At 35.8% G+C, this 18,692-nt stretch overlaps 1 protein-coding gene across 6 annotated transcripts in view; it reads right to left on the reverse strand.

Annotated features, from left to right (window-relative positions):
* Positions 1–18,692, reverse strand: part of LOC149575653 (phospholipase D delta-like) — a 184,943-nt gene that overhangs the window by 144,349 nt on the left and 21,902 nt on the right. For all 6 annotated transcript variants that reach the window (XM_089815410.1, XM_089815416.1, XM_089815412.1 and 3 more), the window contains exon 2: positions 14,347–14,463. In XM_089815410.1, coding sequence (XP_089671536.1) covers positions 14,347–14,463 — 117 coding nt within the window. The remainder of the gene's footprint in view (positions 1–14,346; positions 14,464–18,692) is intronic.

An 18,692-nucleotide genomic window follows, 5' to 3' on the forward strand; every position in this document is an offset into this window, starting at 1 on the left:
AAAAATTGCCAAATTTTATGGAATCCAATCGACCTGCTATGATACCATGTTATGGTAAATCGATGTTGTTGTAGTTGTATTAAACAAAGGAGATGAAAGCTCCTTATTTAGATTTACAAAGACGATGCTTTTAAAAGAAATGATCGTGAACTAAAGACGAAAAATAGAAAATACTAAGTAAACTAAAGACTAACTAAGATGACCATTAAAAAAACATTATAATATTCTAATATTCATACCATATAAATTTTTGGAGGTCTTGAATTCTCAACTCCCTCCTTAAACACCGTTTATAAGCTTCCTCTATGTTTAAATATATTTTACCAGAGCAGTCCTTAAAATCAAAGGCTAGCTAAATTGTTGAAACACAATTTTAAAATGGTTTCAAAACCAGCAGATGAGTAAGAGGGACACAACTTGTATTCATGCAGTGTACTTGAATCAGAATCCGAAGATAAACAATTACATAAGTTTAAATTAAATACAAAAATTATTATTAAAAAGAACACACATTGATGCACCCCTGAAAGAGAAAGTGGGATTATTAGCAAGTCAATGCAACGGAATACATTATAATAATGAACAAAAAGGGAACAATACGATAGCCAATCAATTATATAGTGATTGGGTGAATCTATGAAAATAATCATTTACATTTAGTTTCTTAAGTAATAAACAAGCAATTATGATATAAGATAATCTTAACTGAAAAAGTATCACTAAGCAATGGTGATAATCAAGGAAATAGGATGCATCCCATTCTCATGTCTATTCATTCCTCAGGCACGGGCATATGAAGACATTTGAATTGTCTTTCCAAATCATTGAATACATATTACCTTTTTCTTAGCCTTTAGGATCTAAGTTGCCAGTTCAGATTATGGTTCAGATGGAAGTTAAACATTCAGGTTTGACATTCACTCAAAAAAAAGTTGAGTTGGGTTTGGGTTTGTCCAGACAATAATTTTTTTTTAAAGAGAAAAATCATATATATGTAAAAATATGCTGCAGCAAATAAGTTCATACACCACTATGCTTACAAAATACACCACTGCATATAATAACTATTTAGTTCAAATGACAAAGCAAAATGTCAAAATACACCACCACTTTAAAAACAATAATGTCAATATTACTAATCAGTCATATGTTGTCAAATATCATCATGCTCAACAAAACATCAGAACTCACAACTGCTGCTAAAAGAACACGGTTCTGAATGCCCACATTTTTTGTCACAGATCTCTAAGGAGTTGCCAGGTAAAATTGTAATGTGAATGTGTTGATTCTAACAAACACGAGTAGAATACAGATTGGTGTTGGTGGTTGTTGTAATAACCCTTGCCCAAATTGACTGATTTTAGCTCAAGGAATATTGTCAAACACTTGTATGTTGTCTTTCTCTTTTTTGACTTTTTTTGTGTTTTAGTTTGTTTGATATAATTTAAACTTTAAACGATGCTAAGAAATTTAGAATGTTCGCAAATGATATTACAATGTCTCTTACAATGAGCTAATATGCAACTGCAATTCTTTTTGGTATTTTTTTAATGCATATACATGGAAACTAGATATGGAATGCATACCTACAGCCAGCTGATATTTTGACAAACAATTGGTATACAACTATTATGCTGATCATATATGCTATTAGATGGACATTTCGTCAAACAAATGGTATGCAACATATATCTCCTTTATTGAATTCATTCTCATGTACAATGTTGCTATGAGTTTGTCAAAACAAATGGGCTTACAATAATGACTACAGCAATGCTAAATCTAATTTTGAATCATCACTTACAACAACAAAATTATATGCCTAAAATTACAATGCTAACTACTAATAGTTGCAAGAGGAACCTGATAATAGTGATGCCCAAGGATGGAGATAAAAGTTGCAATTGGAATCAAGCATAAATACTGTAGCATGACATTGTTCACGCATATTGTAGCAGCCAACAATAAATGTATTCTCCAATTTAAGCACAAATAGAACTCTAGAATGAAGCTCTCCTGAATGTCAAATTCAGTGGATATTTCACCACCTCAAATGGTTGCAACACTGAAGAATTGACGCTCTCCAATGGCTAACTAAAATCAGAAACCCTTAGTTTCTTCTTCCAAGTTTATATCAAATGCAATTCACAATAATCAGATGCTTAACATTGAAGCTCTCACCTCTATTTATTCTTTTCCTTCACCCTTCTAAAAGGAAATAAAATATTATTTAATTGCACTCTCTAGAAGCTTCACCCTTTCCAATACAATAATTAGTTGTATTTCTAGAAAATGCACTCTCTAAAAGCTTCCCCCATTCCATTACAATAATTAGTTGTGCTTCTAGAAAATTAAATTAATTAAATATAAAATCACCTTTTAATTTTATTTTATTTAATGACTTTATAAGAAATTAATTTAATCAATTTCTCTTTATTTCTCCACTTAGCCTTCGGAGAATGTAAAAGCTAAGAACTCCACTGAGATGCTAAAAAGATGTGGACATTACAGTGTGCCCCTCTTGAAATTGCTTGTCCCCAAGCAATCTCAATTCTGGATGTTGCAAAATTTCTTCACTCTCCCAAGTGGCATCCTCTACTGGCAAGTCCTTCCACTTCACCAAGTACTCCCTGATAGCATGTCTCCTCAAATTTCTCTCCCTGAACTTAATGATAGCCTCTGGTACTAAAATCAATTTCTCCTCATCGTCCAAGGGTGGAAGTACTGTAGAAGGAACAATTTGGTGTCCTAATGCCTTTTTGAGACATAACACATGAAAAATATTATGGACTCTGCTCTTTGCCGGCAAATCCAACTCGTAAGCCGCCTCTCCAACTCTCCTGATCACCCTAAAAGGCCCATAATAACATGGCTAAGTTTTTCAGCACCACTCTTCTTGAGAGTGGACTGGCAATAAGACTGCAACATCAAATATACCATATCACCTACTTCAAAAGTCCACTCAGTCTTCTTCTAATCAACAACTGCTTATGTTGATTCTGTGCCTTGGCGATATTATCCTTAAGAGCCTTCACAATGTCCTAGCTCTCCTGTAATAAGTCTCCAACACTAGGCACTCTACTATCTGATAGCAACAAACCCATGAAATTTGGTGCCTCATATCCATATAATGCCATGAATGGTGACATCTGGATAGACATGTGATAAGTGGAACTATAACAATATTCACATAGATATATCCACTTAACCCAAGCCTTCTCTTGTCTTGCTATGCAATTTCGGAGTTATCCCTCCAGCCATTTGTTCACTGTTTCTATCTGACCATCTGCCTGGGAGTCGTAACTAGTACTCGGAGTGAACTTTGTCCCGCATAATCTAAACAACTCCTACCAAAAGTGACTCATAAATCTACTATCCCTATTGCTGACAATGCTCTAAGGTAAACCATGCAACCTAAATACCTCTTTGGAGAATAAATCTGCCACCTGTGTAGCAGTGTATGTAGTATTGATTAGGAAGAAGTGGGCAAACTTTGTAAGCCAATCAACAACATATATGCAGTCTCTACCTTGGGCTCTCAGCAGTCCTGTAATGAAGTCCATGCATAAACACTCCCACTTCCTGTTAGGAATTGGAAGTGGCTTAAGTAAGGCGGTTGGTTAAGAGTGCTCCTATTTATTCTGTTGGCAAGTAGGACACTCTCTAACATATTAAAACACCTCATCTTTGAGCCCTTTCCACAAAAAACGCTCACGAATCTGCTAATAGGTTTTGTAAAAACCTGGATGTCCTACCATAGGTGAGTCATGATAAACTCTCAACACCATCCTCTTCACCTCTGACCCTAGCACCAAATAAATGTGCCCTTTGTAAATGATGATCTCATTCACAAGGGTGAAATCACTATTCTAGATTGATTTATCTATGAATCCCGATGCCCATGTATCCTTTGCATACTCTGCAAGGATCAAATATCTCCAATCCTCTAATATATTGGTCATCAAGCTCAAGTGGGGTCTTCGTGACAAGGCATCTGCTACTAAATTTGTGTCCCCTTGAAATAGGTAATATCAAAATCATATGCCTAAAATTTACTTATCCATTTCTATTGCTGTCATTAAGATATTGCTGCCCCAAGAAATATTTCAGGCTATTGTGGTCGATTTTTATGTTGAATTTGCTACCCACTAAATACTGCCTAAATTTGGCCAAAGCATGCATCATGGCCAACATTTCCTTATCATAAATGCTGAAGCTCCCCTCAAGCCCCCTAAGCTTCCTACTCTCATAAGCAATCAAGTGCTTGTCCTGCATAAGCACCGCTCCAACACCTTCGCCACATGCATCACAATGCAACTCAAAAGGTTTGCTAAAATCTGGTAATGCTAGCACTAGACAAGAAGTCATCATCACCTTGAACTTATTAAAACACTCGTGTGCCTCAAGAGTCCATAAGAAAGCCCCCTTTCTCATCAAGTCTATCAAGGGTGCTGCATGCCTAGAATATCCACTAACAACCCTCTTGCAGAACCCACACAACCCCAAAAATCCTCTCAACTGTATCAAGTTCACTAGGGTAGGCCACTCAATGATAGCACGAATCTTTTCACGATCCATGCGTACTCCCTAAGCACTGATAATGTGACCCAGATATAATAATTGTGATAATCTCAAATCACATTTGGACTCCTTTGCATACAAGGATTCCCTGTTCAGAATGCTCAACAAGGTGTCTAAGTGTCGCACATGCTCATCCCATGTCCTACTATACACCAGGATGTCATCAAAGAAGACTAACACAAATTTCCTCAACTGATGCTAAAAAACCCTATTCATTGTGGACTGAAAAGTAGTTGGAGCATTAGTTAGTCCAAATGGCATAACTACAAACTCAAAATGGCCACAATGACATCTAAATGTCATCTTCTCTATATTGTGCTATCTGACTCGGATCTGATGATAGCCTAATCTCAAATCAATTTTGGAGAAGAAACATGCTCTATGTAGCTCATCTAATAACTCATCAATCTGTGGGATGGGGTACCTATTTTTGGTAGTCTTCTTGTTCAGGACCATGTAATCTATGCACATCCTAAGAGTTCCATCCTTCTTCACCAAAACCACAGAACAAGCGAAAGGCGACTTACTTGGTCTAATGTGCCCCATAGCAAGTAGTTTCTTGATGGTTTTCTCGATCTCATCTTTCAATCTCTTTAGATGCCTGTATGGTGTGATCATGATGGGTTTAGCACCCTCCTCTAACTCAATAATATGCTCAATACTTCTATCTAGAGGTCTACTTGGTGGTACTTTCATTGAAAACCTTGTAGTGCTTGATTCTCAATTCCTGTATGTCTGGGTGATATTTTGATTTTTGTTGCCTCTGCGACGCCATTAAAGTGCAATGGGCTGCCCACTCAACCTGGTCATGTCTCAACAAGCTCTCCATGCGTCTGCGAGACATCATCCTAAACCCACTGTCACGAATGGCCTTAAGTATATGGGTCTTCTCTTCTGACTGAAACCTCATCTCCATGTCTCTCAAATTGAGAGTGAACTCCCCTTTATCATGTAACCAGTCATGCGAAGAACTAAATTTGTATCACCAATGTTAACAACATAAAAATCTGCTTTGAAATCAAAGTTGTTGATCTTTAGGGGCAGACCTGTAATCTTCCTATCACATTTGAGGATGTAGCCATCAGCTACACTCAAACTGCTCTATCTGTATCCCACACCTCTCAATCAATCTGGAATCAATAAAATTGTGAGTAGCACCTATATCAAGCAAAGTAATAACTCGTTGACCAGTCAATACCCCTCTCATCCTGAACGATCCCTCTTGTTGTACACTAGTGAGATGAGCCTCCTTAATCTGTGTTTTTCTTTTCTTCAATTGATTCCTCATTTTTAGATTGTTGGTCTGAATTTACAGAATCAGAATCCTCATAATATGCCCACATAACCCTGTTTGCTTTCCCCTTTGGCCTCAAAGGACAATCATGGTTCATGTCATAAGGTCCTTTGCAATAAAAACAAATTTTTTTCTTCCTTAAATCATTCAATGTCTCTCTATCCAAGAAGCAAATCATTTATCTTTATTTTCAGCCTTTGTTTCATTCCTGTCAGGTTTCTTGAAGAATGGTTTGTCTTTGCTAGATGATGCACCCTTTGACTGAAATTTATCTACTAGGGCTGCTTGTTCCATTCTTCTAGCCTTCTTAATCACTTCTTGCAAATTGAATGGATCAAAGGCTTTTACCCAACCCTTTAGTGGTTTGGATAATCCCTCCGTGAACAAAACAACCAATCTCCTATCTGATATATCTGGCACCATAACGGATAGCATCTGAAAGTCACAAATGAAATACTCCAATCTGCCTATCTGTATTGACTGTGCCAACTCCCTAAAGTAGACTTTTGGATCCTTCTTATCAAACCTCTCTACCAACCTATCCACGAAATCCTAATATGAAGTCACTTGGTTATGCTGAAGTGTAACCATCCCATGGTACCACCAATCATGTGCAACTCCCTCCAAATGTAGCATGGCATATTTTATTGCCTCCACTTTTTTCATAGGTCTTAGTGCTAAGAAGGTATCAAGCTTGTGAATCCAAGCTTGCACTGTCATTCTGCTACTCTCACCAAATGTAGTCAAGGAAAGCTTCCCTGAAGTCGGCTTTAATTCATTATCCTTGCCACGAGGTCTCCTATTTTGTCTGACTGCATGGTAGTGTTCTCTTCTTTGGTTCATAAACCTCTCAAAAGTCATTCTCTCTCGTAGCCGTAGTGCCAATAATTCCCATTCATCATTAGCAACCATAAGGATATCTGCAAATGTATCTCATCCTCAGCTTCCTCTGTTGGCTCGTGTACTGGTTCCTCTCTAACAAAGGTAGGACGTGTGGGCCTATCTACTATTCTGGAAAGAGTTCTATAAGCTCTAGGTGATCCCATTGCACTCCTGTTATCCCCTTGGTCCTGATTTCGTCTATCCTATGGGCTCATGCACTCAACTATGGTGGTGAGTGCTTGCAAAGCATGAGCCATCCGCTCTTGTCTTGTAACCATTGCTCTGAAAAATTGTCTTGTTTCCTAATCCTCATTCCTATTGTCTCTTGGTGGGCTACGCTCTTGCCTATCAACCATGGTGTCTGGCTACCTGTCAAAATCTTGTTCCTTGTCAAACAAAGCTTGCTTGCGATGTAAAATCTGTGAAATCCAACTCCAAGCGGTTGCATGTGACTGTTAAACCCTCAGGATGGCAGGATTTAGCTCTGATACCAATGCAATAACCCTTGCCCAAACTGACTAATTTTAGCTCAAGGAATATTGTCAAACACTTGTATGTTGCCTTTCTCTTTTCTGATTTTTTTTGTGTTTTAGTTTGTTTGATATAATTTGAATGATGCTAAGAAATTTAGAACGTTCGCAAATGCTATTACAATGCCTCTTACAATGAATTAATATGCAAGTGCAGTTCTTTTTGGTATTTTTTAATGCATATAAATGAAAACTAGATATTAAATGCATGCCTACAACCAGATGATATTTTGACAAACAATTGGCATACAACTATTATGCTGATCATATATGCTATTAGATGGACATTTCGTCAAACAAATGGTATGCAACATATATCTCCTTTACTGAATTCATTCCCATGTACAATGTTGCTATAAGTTTGCCAAGATAAATGGGCTTTAATAATGACTATAGCAATACCAAAAACTGATTATGAATTATCACTTACAACAGCAAAATTATATGCCTAAAATTACAATGCTAACTACTAATAGTTGCAAGAGGACCCTAATAATAGTGATGCCCAAGGATGGAGATGAAAGTTGCAATCGGAATCAAGCATAAATACTATAGCGCGGCACTATTCATGTGCTCTGTAGCAACCAACAATAAATGTATTCTCCAATTTAAGCACAAATATAACTCCAGAATGAGGCTCTCCTAAATGCCAAATTCAATGGATATTTCACCACCTCAAATGGTTGCAACACTAAAGAATTGACACTCTCCAATGGCTAGCTGAAATCAAAAACCCTTAGTTTCTTCTCCCAAGTTCATATCAAATGCAATTCACAATAATCAGATACTTAACAATGAAGCTCTCACCTTTATTTATTCTTTTCCTTCACCCTTCTAGAAGGAAATAAAATATTATTTAATTGCACTCTCTAAAAGCTTCCCCCTTTTCAATACAATAATTAGTTGTGCTTCTAGAAAATTAAATTTATTAAATATAAAGTCACCTTTTAATTTTATTTTATTTAATGACTTTATAAGAAATTAATTTAATCAATTTCTCCTTATTTCTCCACTTAGCCTTCGGAGAATGTAAAAACTAAGAACTCCATTGAAATGCTAAAAAGATGAGGACATTACAGTTGTGAGTGTGAATGCTCATGAATTTTCCCTGCCGGTTGTCGTGAATGTCAATTATCCTGTGACCTGTCATGAATGTGATTTAACTATAGTCTATAATTTTATAAACTCTAAATTAATTCCATGCATAAATTAGGTATGCCTTTTTTCGTGTGTTAAAATGAAAATACCGCATAAATGCATTTATTGAACTAATTCTAAAGTCTAAGAGATAAAACAAAAAATCCCAAATTGCTGTGTCATCATTTTAGGCTAACACAGCAGAAAATAAGTTTAAAAACTTTGGTAGAAAGTTGAAATCACCCAAATTCATTGCAGGCTCTCACGCAGGTTTGTAAAGTCTTTCCAGGCTCGTGTGAAAGAAAGCTAAAGTCGCACGAACGAATATACCATGAATTTCAGTCATTCAGTGAATTTGCCACAAATTCAAACTGAACCGGAATGCCTAACTAATCGAATGTTGAATGTGACATGGACTGAGCGAATATTGTAACTTAGTTTTGGATATTCTTTATTTATAGCCAGCCACTTGATCGGCCTTACGAGTGCAAGCACAAATAGAAGATATTAGAGAGAGCATCTAAGGGATCACATAATTCATTTTGTTCATCAGATATACAATCCATTGAAGTGCAGATTCTCATTGTTGGTCAGACACAACACTAATCGCTTCAGGCAGTTACTTTCCACTGCATAATATCAATTGAAATATTCAGACATCCCAGCAGACATCAATTGCATGTTTCTTCTGTAAATCAGAGATGGCATTATCAATTTATCACAATAAGTGATAGAATCTACCTTTCACTCTGTATAAATCCATCCCATATCAGACATTACAACCATGAGATAATTAGCAGACATTAAAAGAGGAGTGGGAGAAGAGAGTTTGTTATTTTTTAAATTATGGGGATGTGAAAACTGAACAGCATTTTATTGTTGAGTGTGTTGCTTACAAGGACAGCAGGGACAAATTTATGAGTATTTTAACAACTAGCTCTTGACATAACTCACTCAGCGAGGAGTACAACTTGCATATGATAAGAAATGATTTAATGAATTCGGTAGGCTGTCCCATAGGCTATGTTTAGCGTTGTGGATGTTAAAATTATCTTCTTCTTCTGAATCGGGTGTCACATTTATATTCACTATCTTCCATCACTTGCTTAATTCATCCTCATTAGACACAATAAGAAGAAATTAGTTTAATTTTCCCAGCATCCTTTCATTACTCTGATGTCCCCTTTCTAAAATAGGATTTAATAAAAAGAATCATAATGATATTAAAATATTATAATTATTTACTAATAAATTATAATTACAGAAGTCAACAAAATTAGTCAAAGATAAACAAAGGCTGTTTATTTGATTTTCCAACACAAATCAACTAGAAACTAATAAACTGATTGGTAATAGGTTGAATTTTGGTAAAAGACCATTTAGTGACGATGTTGTTGTAGTCTTTGTGGTGACGTAAGTAGAATAGAGCGATCATTAGTTGGTATCGAATAAGACATATTTTATACTGAGCAAAAGAATGTGTGTGGAGCAATGGATATGAAGCATAATCATATGGCCTCTTTGATGATTCAATTGAGAAAAAATACAAGATGCTGAGTCTGGGTTAATAGCCAAGGCTTGGCACGGCATCTATGTTCGCAGCAATGTTTACACATCAGCTATTACCTGACATGTGTTACCAATCCATATTCAATTTTTAGTCAAGCAGTGATCATACAAACTGATGAAAACATTGATTAATGTCATCGATAATAATTTGTCAGCAATAAGAAAGAGCCACCTTTCAATGACTAAGCTTCCAAAGCAGAGGAACAAGATAGGTATACAAATAGAAGATAGTAATTGTTAGAATCTGAAAAGATTAATAACCCAGAAAACTAGTGCAAAGAGTAAATATCTAAACTATGAATGCAAATGATACAAAATCAAAATAGCATCATAGAGTTAGTCTCCAAGAGAGTAATGCAAATGCTGGAAGCAAAATAGCATTAAGAGGATGCAAAAATAAGAGATACAAATACAAGCCAGGTAGCATGCTTATATAGGCTAGGAAGAGGGAGGAGGTGGCAACACCAACCAATGAGGAGCAACCATCTATCGGACTAAAGATAGCAAAGTATCTTCCCAAGATAGCTAATGGATGCTCACATGTAGGAAGGTGACACCTCACAACCATTCACCTAATAAGACATGCTTTATTAACCTAAGCGAGATTATTAAAAGTGTAGGAAAAACCTAGCAAAATAGGAAAAATAAAAAAAACTACACTAACAGTAATAATCAGAGTAGAGAGCCGAGAAGAACCCCCTAACAGAAGGATAGTCCGTAGAAATAGTAGTGGAGTGATGCTGATGGCACTGCTGTTATATCATTAGCAGTGATAATTAGGAAGGATTATAAACAAGAAGTAAAACCCAGGTTTTATAATGTTCAGAGATCTTAATCAACAACATAGATTGGGCATATGATTGGTCGTGAAAAAAACAATCATTAAGGAGGTGCAATTAAGAAAGGGTATGACCCTTCTAAAGAGAGAGCGACTTCCAAAGGTTGCCTAACTTCAAAGGGGCATAAGAATAAGAATCACGAGACAAGCATGGGATTGAAAACAGGAAAATAGAAAGAATAAAACAGAAAAGGCAGAACCAAGGGCAGAGATATATGAATGTATATTTGACATACACTATATATATATATATATATATATATATATATATATATATATATATATATATATATATATATATATATATAAGCATTAGAAGATATCAGAAGAGAGATAGAACAAAGAAGAATATATTCAGACAAGGAGCAGAGGAACGACCTAAGAACAAAACGTCAAACATAGGAAAAGAATGTATTCAGACATAGAGCCGAGAGATATTCTCAGAACAGCAAGTCAGACACAAATAAGGGATCAAGCAGATGTCAAGAAGGAGAAATTTAGCCGATGCAAAAGAAGATTTAGGAGCCTACTTAATCAAGAGTTTAAAGAGAGGCTGAAGAGGATTTGATGAACAGGCCCCAGAAGATTTAGAAGAAAGGTAAGCAGAAAGAAAATAAGAAAAAGAGGATCAAACCATAACAAGGAAATGAAACAATCAGATCAAGCAGAATATATTTTCATCCATAGCATTTGTCATGTCCCCATTTTGGAGGCAATTTGATTTAATTAATTTAATTAATTAGGTTGTCCAAAATAATGAATATTTTATGAGGATGACTAATTAATTATTTTAATTAAATAAATAAATGGTATTAAGTTAATTATTTATAAAGTTATCAAATAAATAAATATTAAAAAGTAACTTTATATTTAATTAATTTAATAAAGTGACTTGAATTATAAAATATTTTATAAAGTCACTAATAGATAAAATAAAATAATGTTCCAGAAACTTCTGGAGAAAGTGGAGAAAAAAGAATAAATAGGCACCTCGGGGCTTCATTCTAATCATCCAGATTTGTTGTTGTTGATGTTGATGTTTGTTGATGTGCATTGTGGAGCCTAGGGTTTCTGCAATAGTCACAACTGGACATTGAGAAAAAATATTTGTGGCCATTGAGAACGAAAACTCTCAATTGGTACGCGATTTTGAGGGTGTGAAATATCACTTGAATTATTGCAGCTGGAAGGAAGATACTTCAGTCTTCTATTTGTGCTACATTGAGGAAAAATATTTGAGTACAAAAAGCAGTTCGAAAAAAGCAGGCCGAAAAAGCAGTTCGAAAAAAAAAACCGAAAAAGCAGCTCCGAAAAAAGCAATCCGAAAAAGCAGTTCAAAAAAGCAAAAACGAAAAAGCAAATCCGGAAAAAGCAGATCGGAAAAAAGCAAAGCAAAAGGGGCAGCATTGAAGGAAAATCTTACAGCCATCCACAATCAGGTTCTTCACTTCTCATTTGGCATATTTTCTGAGAAATGTAGGTTTTCAGCTGACTACAAAATATAGCTTCAGCACTTCATTATTTTACATTGTACTTGTCTTTGTTTGCCAATTGGCATTATTGGTATCAAAGGAAGGCTAGGATTTTGCAATTGAAAGAGCGTTGTAATTTTTAAACTATCTATATTGCAACTCTAGAGTTGATGATCAGCTTATTAGTTTGCATTCCAATTGTTTGACAAAATATCAATTGGTTGTAAGTTCTCTTTTTGGCATAAATAATGTTATAATTTTGCATACTAAGTGTTTATATTAATGTCACTTGGTTGTAAGTGCATTAATGCCATCCTAGGTTGCATCCAAAGTATTTGTCATAATTACTAATTGCTGTAGCTGCATTTTGCAAGTAGTTTAAGTCACATATATGTATTGAATATTGCCAAAATTAGTTGCACATTCATATTAGGTCATTGTTTAGACAATCTGGAGTCTTTTTGTAAGCATTCTCTTTGAGGCAAATCCAAACAAGAATCACTGCAGCAATCTAAAAAGTTATATCAGTCAGAGGACCCTTGCTTGCAAAGTGTTTGACGAAATGTCAAACAACTGAAGTATAAATATTTTTGGTGTTGGAAGAAGTTATAACCTATTGGGGTTATTTCAGCATTTGATGCATACAGGCAAAAAGGGAAACAAAACATTCAGCACTTAATTGCATGACAGTCATAGAAGAGTGGTGAGCATCATCAAGCTTTCCTCGTACAGTATCAAGGAACAAGAACTATCCAACATAAGAATAATCAGGACTAACAAAGGAGGACCGGCAGCCTCGACAAAGAGAAGACCCCAATCATCTTAGAGAAACAATAAATGTTAGAGAGGGTCTGATCCCTCTTCATTCTCAGTGATTAACAACAAACATAATATATTAGATCAGAAGTAAAACTTAAATTTTCACAACTAAGTAGACGTATTTTCATTAGAACAGACTTATTTATGTTTTCTAATTAAGAACAAACCCAAGTCATTCTTGGTGAATGTTGAGATTCCGAAAATGGAATCTAGAGAGAGCTCTTAGAGACAGTATATATGGACGGTTGTTAATAATGTATGCATAAATAAAGAGGGATACGCCTTAGTGGGTATACATAAGAGTTCTACCCAAGGCTATAAGGATGGATATACCAAGTGAGGGTTATCCTAGAGGCCTTATGAGAGACGAGTCGTAATAAGATGGTAGACCGTAGAATAGCTGACCGTTCTAAATTAACCATAAGGCAACTAGAGCCTCTAGATGTCCTCCCCAAAGAACTAGGAACCTAACTACAAACTCTCCCTGAGGATTAAGCAAAAATCAGCATGGAATGGAGATATATATTTCTTACATTTATGTGTATATATATGTATCTTTTGTGTGTAATCTAACAACATGTGCAGCTTTATTCATCAAGGAACAAAGCAATACTCAACATCAGAAGAGGGGATATTACAATAACGAAAAGGGGACGTTATAATTCACTAATCAAGAGTTGAAAGTTAACTGCTAAGTGACACGATGATAGCATGTGCATCCTATCCTAACTATTAAAAGCAAGTAATTAAGCTACAAAAGTTCAAAACATTACGAACTTGCTACAATACTTTTAGCATTGCTTGGGTACAGTTCGCAAACATGTTTATCTGAATTAAATGCTTAAAAATTAAGAACCGAGCTTACTGATAGAATTTTTTACCCCTTTTCATATAGTTTGCAAACATGTTTATCTGAATTAAATGCTTAAAATTTAAGAACCGAGCTTCCTGATTGAATTTTTTACCCCTTTTCATATAGTGATCTCGATGTGACACATCATCATTGCAAGTAAACAATTTACCATACTAAGCAGTGGCCTTTGTGGTATTAAAAATTGTTAAACTAAAAAAATGATAAACAAGGGCGGCAATACGAAAAATGCAAAGATGTCAAATCAATCTTGAGGATACATGTACGTTCCATACATGTACATTCCAAAAATTAGTTTGTAAAGTTGATAATTGACATATACTATCTTAGCAATGAAAAACATTTCAACTTACTTGTTGTTTAAACCAACTCAGCTTACTGCTACCATACCGAGGTGCAAGCACACAATGAACAGAGGAATGTTTGAAGAATTTCCGAGTTTCTTCATCATGGGTTTGCATAATTCCTTCCTGCAATAAGCACAACATTAAATAAGTTTCCAGCTGACTTGAGTAGATACAATTAATGTATCAGAAAATTACCACTCAACTCATCACAATTATTCCAAACATAAAAACAATGTTCTCTCCCCTCTTCTCACCATAAGATTGTCTAGAAATCTAATTGGTAGAGAAAGAAAGCATGTGCATGTAATTTTCACCTTTTCTCTCATCTATATTGCCGATAATACTAACCATTGATTTGGGCCCAAAAAATAGAACATATCTTGAACAATCACCTTGAAGGAGTTTTACTTGGGACGACTACTTTTAATATGTCTACCTACTTTCCTTTTTGAAACTATTTCTTACTCCTTTGATTCTTTTCCCATTTTGTTGGCCAAGGGTGCAGAGTGATGGTTGGTTAGAAAGGTGCTCCTATAAGATTGTTTTAAAACTGTGATAGGCACCCTGAGATATGGTTTCCCAAATCTGATTTTAATTGAATTTCTAATATTTTCGGAGTTTTTGCTTGTTTTGATTTTTTTTTTTTTTTAAATTTGTGTGTGTGTGTGTGTGTGTTTTGAAATATGCTGATTACAATGCTAAATAAATTAAAACAATGTTAAAAATAACCACCGCAAAATAACGTGAAACTAAATGAGAGATTGGTTGGAATAATCTGATTTATTCAATTTGTTTCCAAAACCATACATATAAAACCTACCAAGCTGTCTGCTACACATACTGATTTCATAAGTTGCATATGTTGGGATTCAGTTATCTTCCTTCCTCCTATGCCAGGCACCTAGGGGCTCGTATCAAGCTATGTTGTAATTTCCTCCATGATAACTGCTGTTTCTGCCCAGTAAAGTCCAGATATGATGAATCATTGAATTTGATGCTCTGTGCGGCTCGAAATTCAATACCAGTCTGCCTGCAATTTTGCTAAGAGGCTGTACAGGCGTGGAAATGACCTTTCCTACCCCAAAAACATTGAATTGGATGCCCTGTACGGCTGGAAATTCAATACCAGTCTGCCTGCAATTTTGCTAAGAGGCTATACAGGCTTGGAACTGACTTTTCCTATCCCAAACACCTACAAATAAAGTCTGATCTGCAACCTTTTCAGGTTACAATCAAGCTGGGAGAGTATGGCCAAACCCTAGGGCCATGCAGCTGGGACTAGGACTGCAAAAACAAATAAAAGTCCCCTTTCAAATACAGATCTCCTTATTCCAATGTTCAAATATTCCCAAACAAGTCTGATCCATAAAATTGCTTCAAAATTTCCTGATGCAAGTTGAAGTACCAACTGATCTATGCAAACTCAAACCATTCATCTCTCACATCTTCAAGCCCCCAATCTTCTGAGTTCTCATTCTCAGATGATCCAAATAGTTGAAACCCCGACACAGAGCTCCATTTCCAAACCACAATTGCAAAAGAAGCTATCAAGGATGAATACTCAATTTCCCCCAATTGTCTTTAAACTTCCTTTTCCCTTCAAAGGTTCATTTGAACCCTTCTAGAATTTCTCTTTTTGAATTTTTGAAAACTTAATTAAGTCTATTAAATTTATTTCCTCCTAGGAAACTCAAACCTCACAAGGGATTATTTATCATTGCCTGAAAAAAGTCAGCCTTTTCAGTTATAACATGAAATCATGAGTCTAGGGGTCAGGTCAAGCCATCATATCATTATTATATTTTTGTATAATAATGTGATTACTAATACAATGGATCGTAGTCATCAGTTTTATTATTATTTTATTAACACTTAGGAAATACTTAAATTAATTATATAAATTTCATAGATCCCTCATCTGTCCACTAATGATGTCTGACCATTGCGATCTGACTGACATTCTTTCAATATTTAGAAACTTTCCTTAAAAAAAAGAACCGTGCCAAAAGTTTCTAGGCTAAACCTGGAGGTCTCCCTATGTGTCCCAATCAACTCCTAGTCCATCCTTAAAAAATAGGGATTCATTTGAAAATCTAGGAGACTATCCCCAACTAGCCAAACTGACTCACAAAGCCTTGATATGTCTCCAAAAGCTCCTAAATGGGTCCCTTGTGCAATTTTTTGGCTTACAAAACCCATATAATAGGCCTACTTGAACTAACAGTTGACCTGTCTAAGGAGGGGACATTACAATCCACCCTCCCTAAGATTACTTGTCCTTAAGCAACCTCAATCCCAAGTCCTCGAAAATGTTCTCACTCTCACATGTAGCATCCTCGAAAGGAAAATCCTTCCACTTATCCAACGACTCCTTGATAACTCTCCTCCTCAATCTCCTCTCAGGTGTATCAACAACAGCCTCAAGGACTAAAATTAGCTTCCCCTCCCAATGTATGGTAACACTGTAGAAGATATTGTGTTATGACCAAACACCTTCTTAAGATGAGACACATTGAAGACATTATGTATCCAAATGTTATTTGGTAACTCCAACTCGTAAGCCACTTCACCGATATGTCTAATTACCCGAAAAGGTTCATAATAATGTTTCTTAAGATTCTCAGTCCCACTCTTCCTAAGAGTGGATTGACTGTAGGGTTACAACCTATGGTCTACAGAGTGTCTAGTTCGAGGATATTTTCGGGGACAAGAACGTGTTTCCGGTAAGGGTACGATTGAGAGCCGATTTTTAGGGGATGGCTATTAATAAAATAAGGGAATTTTTTATAGAGAGAGAAAATCCAAATATGCATATCATAACATTGATAAACCATTCGCCATAGACATTTTAGAAGTTCAATGCATAACAAATAAACAAAATTGAAAACCCTCCTCTTGCAACTCATAAATGAAAACTTTCTTGTTTTTGTTCTTTCTTTTCCTTCTTGCTTAGAATGGTTAAAATAGACTTTACCTTTGTAGCCTCCAAATAAGGTTCCATAATTTTTAATTGCTATTTAAAAATAAAATATAAAAGTGTTTTTTTTGCAAAACAGTTGACGTTTTGCATGTTGTAAAAAAGGGGACATTGTTAGGTACCAAGGATGGTCAAGGGATGGCTAGGTCATCCCCAGTACCTAACAGCGTCTACAAGTCCCTTCTTTCATGCGAAATGTCATTTTTGGTATGTTTCCTTTTTTGCATTTTTGGAATGGCATTGGGAACAAAAAAAATCATCCCCACATCCCCATAATGGAAGCTGGGGAAATTGGACTGGGGACACATCCCCTTGGAGCACTTGTTACTGCGCAAGATATAGCATATTACCCAGCTCAAACAAACGCTCAAAGTTGCACTAATTCAAAAAAAAAATTGATGATTCTAAGCTTTTAGATGTTCTCCTTTAAGGCCTTCATGATATCCTAGGTGTCCTACAAAAGGTCCCTGGTGCTATGCACTCTACTATCACTAATAGAAAATCCAAAAAGCTAGGTGCATCATATCCATTTGCCACTAAGGGTGACCTCTGAATGGACATGTGGTACGTCATGTAGTAGAAATACTCGCACAGATATAACGAACCGACCCTTTCTTTTTGCTAACCCAATATAGTTCTAAAGGTATCCCTCCACCCATTTATTAACAACCTCTGACTAACTAGTTGTCTAGGGTTAGTAGTTGGTGCTAAAAGTAGTGCCATAAACAACTCGTGCCAAAGTGACTCATGAACCTGTTGTCCCTATCATTTACTATGCTCCTCGACAACCCACGAAGTTTGAATACCTCTCGGAAGAACAAATATGCCACTTAGTTGTTGTATGTGAGTGGTGAATGGAAAGAAGTGTGCAAATTTAGTAAGTCTCTCCACCACAACATAGATGCAATCTCTAAATTGGGCTTCTGGCAAGCTCGTAAGAATGTCCATCAAGATACACTCCCACTCCTACTTGCAATGGGTTGGGGCTGCAATACATTTGCAAGAAAGGTGTGCTCCTATTTATTTTCTATGTAGGGCACTCGCAAACATATCTAAGGACCTTTGGTTTAAGCCCCTTCCAAATGAATCTCTCTTATATCTACTAGTAAGTCTTAAAGTATCCAAGATGTTCAGTCATAAGTGTATCATGAAAAGCACATAGTCTTTGTCTTCTCATCTCTGATCCTTGTACCAAAAAGATCCACCCCTTATAAATGATGAAATCATTTACAACTATTTTTCTCTCATCTTGTATTCTCCTATCAATAATACCACTAGCCCATGTGTCCTTAGCATACTCGACAAAAATCAAACCTTGTCAATCATCTGCAATCTCTCCAATAGAACAAAAGTCATATCTCCTACAATATTCTAT

The sequence above is a fragment of the Cupressus sempervirens genome, chromosome 2 (genome assembly GCF_028749045.1).
Source record: "Cupressus sempervirens isolate cs-2001-9-10 chromosome 2, ASM2874904v1, whole genome shotgun sequence".
Taxonomy (NCBI): Eukaryota; Viridiplantae; Streptophyta; class Pinopsida; order Cupressales; family Cupressaceae; genus Cupressus; species Cupressus sempervirens.